At 33.8% G+C, this 8,206-nt stretch overlaps 1 protein-coding gene and 1 non-coding gene across 3 annotated transcripts; both read right to left on the reverse strand.

The window, feature by feature from the left end:
• Positions 1 to 937: 937 nt before the first annotated feature.
• Positions 938 to 5,140, reverse strand: LOC110617580 (serine/threonine-protein kinase ATM). 2 transcript variants are annotated; one of them, XM_021760476.2, is made up of 2 exons: positions 4,732 to 5,140; positions 938 to 4,530 (listed from the first exon to the last, which is right to left on the reverse strand). In XM_021760476.2, exon 2 carries the CDS (start codon positions 4,492 to 4,494, stop codon positions 1,195 to 1,197), a length of 3,300 nt encoding a protein of 1,099 aa, XP_021616168.1. In that variant the 5' UTR covers positions 4,495 to 4,530; positions 4,732 to 5,140; the 3' UTR covers positions 938 to 1,194. The 2 variants fall into 2 exon arrangements, with proteins under 2 accessions (XP_021616168.1, XP_021616167.1); XM_021760475.2 differs by having other exon boundaries at positions 938 to 4,561.
• Positions 5,141 to 8,089: 2,949 nt separating this feature from the next.
• Positions 8,090 to 8,161, reverse strand: TRNAP-UGG. The gene has a single exon. It is a non-coding gene; the product is annotated as a tRNA-Pro (tRNA).
• Positions 8,162 to 8,206: the final 45 nt, after the last annotated feature.

An 8,206-nucleotide genomic window follows, 5' to 3' on the forward strand; every position in this document is an offset into this window, starting at 1 on the left:
TCTAATGTTCTACCCTGGGCAAATTTGATGAATTTGGGACAAAATCAAAGTGGCCGAAGTTAGTATCGTTATCAAAATCCAGATTGTCAAATTGTTTTTGTTCATATGTCGACTCACCGAGTACTTTCCTGTTTCTTCATAATGTTTCAATTCTTATTTCTTCTTATGAAATTTTATGTTATTTTATTTATCAAGTGATGCTTGTTTTGAAGAGAGAAATTGTGATGGGAAAATGGGCATTGATGGGAAGTCATGATCCTGAAAGTAGAGAAATTTTCTTGAAAAATTGGAGACAGAAAGTGACTTTATCATGCTTTTTTTTTTTTTAATGTGATTTTAGTTTAATTTATTGAAAGAAGTGGGGTTATGAAAAAACTGAGTTTGATTGCTTGAAATTGTGAGTTTCGAGAGCCAAGTCATTATTAATATTATTATTTTCGGACACAGTTTGAAGGTCAAATTCATGAAGAAGAGTTGGATTTGGAAAGTGGTACCGTGTTATCATTTTTAGGAAGCGACTATTAGATCATATAGTTACTTTTTATGTTAATTCAACTCAAGTTAGGTAATATTCTTCAAGTATTTTTATGTTATAGATTTTAAGTTGTGGATAAACCGAGTATAATTTACTAATCTATGAAGCAAATGAACATTTATAAATGCCTTCTCTTAGTCAGCTAATGCTCCACTTCACCTCAAAGCTTGAGAAACTTCGCCTCTTGTTCAACGAACACTAACTGGAAGTTGCGCGCTGCTGATCTACTTTCAGCACATAAAAACTACATAAACAATAAACAACCATTGTGGGGGTGTTCCATAAGCAGAATAATAAACCATCCTCATCCGATCATCACCATCATCATAAACTGGTTTCATTTTGCGAAGAGCTACGAATATTTTACACGCACTAGAACATCCAAACACACACAAGAGCAGCTGAAATATGAAAAGCACAACGTGTTTATACATGTTGTAGATCCCTTGATTTAGCCACTGCATATGCCCTTCTTATTGCAGTTAACTGCATAATCTCTGAGTCCTTACATTAACATTCACAGAGACAGAGATAGAGATAGAGAGAAGCGACAACAAAAGCAACAGCTCATAAAAGAAGATTCTAACGAGAAAAAAAAAAACCTGGAGACTTCTGCTAGTAAACAACCTGACGGAGAAACCAATAACTTAGCGTTCCAATTAAGAGGAAGAACTAGGCATGGAACTCACCTTTTTCAAAAGGCCTTTAATTTCACTCTCCAGTTTGGCTCTCATTTCAGGAGAGAGATTGTCTCCTGACTTCTCCAGCATTGATGTCATCATCTCTAGATTCTGCCTAATGAAGTCAATGGGCGGAGCCTCAGCAGGGTTTGGCGTTGACCCATAAGACTTTGCAGCAGGTGTCTTGAATCCTTCAATGGAATCAGTGGCTCCACCAGCTGAAAGGAGATGAAGTCGGTAATCGATGAGGTTTGCACCAAAGGGACTGCTATTCTCCAATCTCCTAGCTGCTTCAGCAGCATCAATACGTGACGCAAAAACAACTTCGGCAGTACCAGAATCTTTTGATAACTGCATTTCTGACTCCCTCAAGGGCCCAAACCTGCCAAATGTCGCAACCAGAACTTCTTTTGAAGGCAAGGACGCTCCTGGAGCAAATGTTAATAGCAGAGCAGTCCCTGGAGCTTCTCCATTAGTCTCCCCATTATTAGAATTCATGTTTATATCTGGTATCCCCATGACTGATTTCTTTCTCTTTGGCTGTGAAATAACTTCCTTTTTTCTCTTTCTCTTCTTTTCAGATTTGGCCAACATGCTGGATTCAGCGGGAGTCCCATCCAAAGTAGCAACGCTGGCAGCAACAGCAGCCTGTCCAGACGTTGATTTATCCTTTTTCTTTCTTTTTTTTTGGCCAGGCTTACCTTCAGCATCGAGGGAGCCAAATGAAGCTTCGTTAGCCAAAAAGCCTAGAATTGCAGAGTTTCCATTTGAATTTGGACAAGCAGCAGTAAACCCCTCCCTCCTACTTTTCTCAGGAATAGTATTTATCGAAAATGGATCTCTGTTGCTGGGTTCTGCATTACTTGAATTCACATTCACTGGCTTCTCCCGCTCATCTGGCTCAGTTTCAACATGGCTCAAAAGCTCAGAATTTTCCACCAACAAATTGGTCATAGCACCATTTCCATTCAAGTCTGGTATGCTAGCTGTTTGGTTGGTGTGTAGGTCTGCAGAAATTGTTCCTTGCTGCTTTTTTTTCTTCTTATACCCAGGTTTTCCATTGGGTGTGGGAGGGCCCACCTCACAGAAATCTTTTACAGATAAGCCATCGGTTGCAATGTTTGTATTCGCATCTGCTAAACCATCAAGAGATTTAATCTTTGATTTGGCTGAGTTTCCATTTTTCTTTTTCTTCAGCATCTTCTGCTCATCCTTGGCATCTTTCAAAGTCTGGCTTGTCTCCTGTTCCTCTCTCATCAATGCCTCGTTACTGCTCCCAATCACATTCTTGCAGTGCATCGCATAAATGGACTCATCATGATATACCGATATTCTGAACCTTGTAAAGAACCACTCTGTTACATCAAAGTTTTTACTCTCATTTGGATACAGACAATCAACAGCTGTGAAACACAGTTCAGAAAGCAAACTGGCCACGGATGCATTTATCAACTCCGGGTTGCTGGATGCATCACTCCCACTTATGAGTTTACTGATCCATTTCTTCTGAAACCTCTTCCCATTAGATGTAGAAATTGAACTGGATCCAATACACTGACCAGCAACAGCATTTTCACGTTCTGCTTGTTGGGAAGCTTTATGAGCCTCGGGGTCTTCCGTTTCACTTGGCAAGCCATTATGTTCCCAATTGACATAGGGATACGATAAGTACTTGCTCTTCTTCCTTACTCTCAACTTAGAGCTCCTCTCTACAGTTGTTGGAGACCCAATGATACACATCTCCCCCTTTGATGGAGAAGCTGATAGACTAATTTCCTGACCTTCAACTTTAAGTTCAGAAGACCTCTTCCTCTTTCTCTTCTTGGAATTTGATGCTAGATCATTTGCGGCACCATTTCCTTCAATAAAATTGCCTTTGCAAATCTCAGCTGTAGTATCCAGGTCCCCTCCAAAAATCATGGTCTGGTCTTCAATCTTATTCTGTCGTAGAACTTCAACCTCTGTGCTTTGTGATTCCCCTTTGGAAGGTCCTGAACTTTCAGCCCCAACTCGAGCATCAATTTGGCTTTTTGTCATTAACTTGTCACCAGCATTGTCTTGGTCATCAGTTGATTCACAGAGTTGTTCCATTGGCAACTGACTATGTCCTATGGAATGATAAAATGCTGACAAAAAATTCTCTGCAACAGTTAACTCAAGCATGCCAAGCTTGCATACAGCCAAAGCAAGTTTTTTAATTTGCGCAAGAAACTTCACCGGTTCAAACAGGCCAAGTGAAAATTCACCAAATCGGCTTCCTGGCAAAGACGCTCCTCGACTTTCAATATTACCAGATGGTTGCTGAATTTTTTTGAGGATACAAGGACAAGTCATCTCTGATTTCAGGCACTTACCAAACTCGCCCACAGCCTTCTCTACTGCTACAGGGAAGCTTCTGGCCTTGTTTTGCCTAGCCATCTGTTCAAAGTTCTCATGAAAAGGCCTTATTTGAGATGGCAAGCACCAAGTAATGTGGCTAATCCCCAGATAACCAACCAGAAGGCAGTTTCTCTGATTACACCCCACAGCATATTTTCTTGCATCCAATGGATCACAAATCTTTCCAGGCCACCAAGAGTGATTTTTGGTTTCAATCCATACTATATCACCTACATGGAACTTGCCAATTAAATCTTTCAGCTCCTCATTACCAAGTTCTTTAGACTCCTCTTGACTCGTGAACACCCCAGAACAATCAACGTCTTTGAGATTGCCATTATCTACTCTGCTTGGAGAATCAGAATAATCTAAATGCAGTGATAAATTACCTCCACACGCCTTTAACTCTCTACCAGACATGACGCCATTGGATCCTAACAGTTCATCCTCTTTCATATCCTCATCTTTCAGAGTCTTTTCAACTGCAACATCCTCACACACAATACTACTCAAATCCCCTAAATTTTCATTCAATCCTGCTACTATGGAACCGTTTCCATTCTCATTTGCCGAATCAATGCCATCATTCACTAAAGAACTCTTCTCCGTAACGATATCATTCACATCAACAGAAACTACTGTACTTGTACTGCCACTGGCATCCAGATTCTTTGCTTCAGTGTCATCAACTCTATTCACTAATTCCATGTGACCTTTCCCATTATCTTCTGTAGAAACCTCCAAATTCGATTCTAACACAATACAGTTCTTACTGAACCGAAATACGTCAGAAGGTCCAGAAGCTTCTTCCAGATTACTGTTGTCTGGGTTTTGAGCTTCTAGGGTTTTACCATCTGGGAATTTGACTTCGAGGGTTTCTGGGGTTTTATGGTTTTCCATTATCCGGAATGTTGAAAAATTTCTACCCTTTTCCTCCTGTTTACCAATCTCAATATTAATCCAAAAGCTGAACATATACTGGAAAATAGAAAAGAAAAAAAAAAGAAAAGAGATCAATTAATAAATTAATCTAAAATGATTCTCATAAACAGAAAAGGCCAAAGAAAAGTAAGTTGAGCTCATCAACAGGGAAAAAAAATGAAGAGAATACATGTTAGATAAGAAAAAAAAAGGTACCTGCAAAAGAACAATGAGATTTACATTCCGACCGAGGGCCCCGACTCGCTACGTTCTGACACAGTCGAGTTGGAGAAGAAAGTAGCGGTTTTTTATTATTGTGGTGCCGAGAGGGGAGAGAGATTATCTAAGAGGGGCCGAAAGAAGAAAGAAAATTAATGGGGTTTTAAAAGAAAAGCTGAGAAAGTATCCGGGCAAAGGATATGGATTCTAATAACTGTCAGAGGGGAAGAGGGTGGGTACGTAAGCTGTCCGCAGTTTGAGGTAATTTTGTGGATTTAAAAGACAGCAACGCCACACCCATTGTCGTTGTCTTTGTGTTCTCTGGTCTCATTACATAAGCATTACAAGCACCAGCGCACAGAGAGGCGTTACTGTGGTGGATCCCATCATCCCCCATCAGAAAGCTTAATAGCATCCTTTACTGCTCTTTGATTAGAAAGATCATTGCTTTGTTTTTCCTTTTTGTGCGTGCTTATCTAAATTAAGTGAAATCATTTAAGAATATTAATTCACCTAAAAACTCTTTTTTTTATAAACAAAATATACAAATGTAAATATGTGCTCGTAAAATAAATTCAAAATAAAAATATTTTTATTTTATTTCTACTTGCATTTATTTTTAAAATAAAAATATTTCACAATAAACTTCCAAATAAAGCTTATTGTTGTAACGATTTTTTAAAATAATAACTTACAATGATTTTCAAAAACATTTTTAAGAATTTTTATACGATTTAAATTACCATTAATTAATTCTTACCTTTTAAATATTTTTCTTTTAATTTTATTATTGCAATTAATATGGTAAATTCACGGAATTTTAAAACAATTAATAAATTACTATAAAAAAACAAAATATTTTTTTTTTACAGAAACAGACTTAATGATACTTTCTCTTTCTATTTGATTTTATAATTTATTTATTTATCATTATCTCTAAGTCTTTTTTTAAATAAATTATAATAAAAAAATAAAATTTACTGTCACATTTAAGGATCCCTTCTTCTCATGACTGAATTAGGTTATTCCACGTGACCTTCCATCCTTGCAAATTATTATTTTCTTGCTTTTGCTAACGTTGGTTACAGTGTCTCATTACAACCTTTATCCGATAAATATGCGGCTCTTTAGTTGTGGATGTATATTGTCCATATCACACATTTCGTCAACTATTTAATATTATAGTTAGTTAAATATTGTATTCTTGATTTTATACCTTTTTGAAATGAGATACCGTTGGGGAAAGATCGTCCAAGAATTTATACAAGGGCCATAGTTATTGTCCTATTCGAGACTTATAGAGTTCTATTTTTTAAGGTTTCATGGGCTGCCCTAATATTCATCCACGAGTTATTATTTTTTATTATTATTAGATTAAATGTATAGTTGTATGTTTATATTTTAATATTTTTATTAATTATTTTAATTTTAAGTATAATTTAATAAATATTTAAATTTTAAATGAATATTATTTTTAAATACAACTTGATAAAATCTATATTTTTAAATGCATTAACGACGTGCTATTAATTTTTAATATTATAGCCTATTAAAAAGGACAATATTATACTCTTGATTCTCTCCTTTTCTGAAACGAGATCATTCCAACGGCCTTCATCTTTCTCAGGGGAAGATCGTCCAAAAATGTAGTTATTGGTCTATTCAAGGTTTATAGAGTTATATTTATAAAGGAGATTTATATTTTAGTTTTTGAATATTGCTATTATTAATAAATTGGTCCTATATTTTTTAAAATCTATTAAACTGTTATTATTTTTTCTCATATTTATTAAAATGTCCTTATCGTTTCTTTCCATCAACGAAATAGTTTCTCATTCTCCTCCTCCTTAAAAAAAAGAAGAAGATGATGATGATGAAGGAGAAGAAGAAGAAAAGGAAGAAAGAAGAAGAAGAAAAAGAAAAAAGAGAAGAAGAAGATGATGATGGAGAAAAATCTCCTTCCCTCTTTAAAAAAGAAGAATAAAAAGAAAAATCGAAGAAGAATCAAAGAAAAAGAAGAAAAAGAATAATTAAAGAAGAAGAAGAGGAGGAGGAAAAGAAGGGGTAATTTAATCTTTTATTATATTTTTAATGGCATAAATAGACGGGAGGACTATTTTGTTGACGGAAAGAACAAATAAAAATGTTTTAATAGATTTCTAAAAATATAAAAATTAACTTATTAATAATGGCAGTACTCAGAGGTTAAATTATAAATCTTTCTATTTATAAATAATTCATTAAGTTGGCCTATTTATTTTTATTATTAATAGGCTGTATAGATGCACATTTATAATTTAATATTTTTACTTATAAAATACTTTAACTTTAATTATAACCTAATAAATATATCTAAATTTTAGAAGAGTATTACGTTTAAATATAATTTAATTAAATTTATATTTTTAATCACATTAATGACATACCGCGAACCATTTAAAATTATAGCAATTGAGAAGGGACAATATCATATTCTGGATTCTCTCCTTTTATAAAACAAAATCATCCTAACGACCTTCACTTTTCTTGGGGAGATTGTCAAGGATTTTATGCAAGGGTCGTAGTTATTGAGCCTATTCGAGACTTATAGACTTATGAAGACTTCATGGGGTTGACTCAATGCTTATTCACGAATTATTATTTTTTATTATTAGATTAAATATATAGCTCCACACTGATATTTTAATATTTTTATCTATTAAATATCTTGATCAAATTTATATTTTGAAAATTGTGACTAATAAACATGTAAACTTTAAAATAATATCCTTTTAAACACAACTTTATTAAATCTATATTTTTAAAATTATATTTAAAAATATTTTAAAAAAAAAAAATAAAAATTTAAAAGTATTATTTTTTAAAAGTATAAGTATTTATTAAATTATAATTAAAGTTAATATATCTAATAAAAAAAATAATAAAGTAGAGATATACACCTATGTATTTGATTTTATTATTAACTCTTATGTATATAGTTTAACATTTATATGCCAACTATATTTTTTAACATAAAAATTATTAAAAAAAATAATAATAAAAGAAGAAAATGTAAACCACTCTAAAATAAATTATAAATGATTATTAATTAAAAATATTTTAAAAGTTTTTTTTATCAATATTATTTCAGTTTATAGCTATTTTTGAAAAGAAATGCCTTTGTATATTCCTATTTGTTTTCGTTGTTATATAATTTTTGTGATTTTTAAAGAAAAACCATAAGATGATAAAGATAAAGCTGAAATAACGAAAAAGGAGAATCATGGATATAGCATAACATCTATGCTTTGGAATAATTTATTGTATCAAGGAAGCCTCAAATAAAAGAAAGAAAGAAAGTTAAAAACTATGTAAAGGGGCATTCCGAGAATCGAACTCGAGACCTCTCGCACCCAAAGCGAGAATCATACCACTAGACCAAATGCCCTCTGTTGGGATGCATGGACATGATTCTTTTTTGTTTCCGTAGTGA

Source organism: Manihot esculenta, chromosome 6 (genome assembly GCF_001659605.2).
Source record: "Manihot esculenta cultivar AM560-2 chromosome 6, M.esculenta_v8, whole genome shotgun sequence".
Classification (NCBI taxonomy): domain Eukaryota; kingdom Viridiplantae; phylum Streptophyta; class Magnoliopsida; order Malpighiales; family Euphorbiaceae; genus Manihot; species Manihot esculenta.

Coding starts and splice junctions, on each gene's coding strand:
- LOC110617580 (XM_021760476.2), bottom strand. CDS start 4,494: ATGGAAAACCATAAAACCCCAGAAACCCTCGAAGTCAAATTCCCAGAT.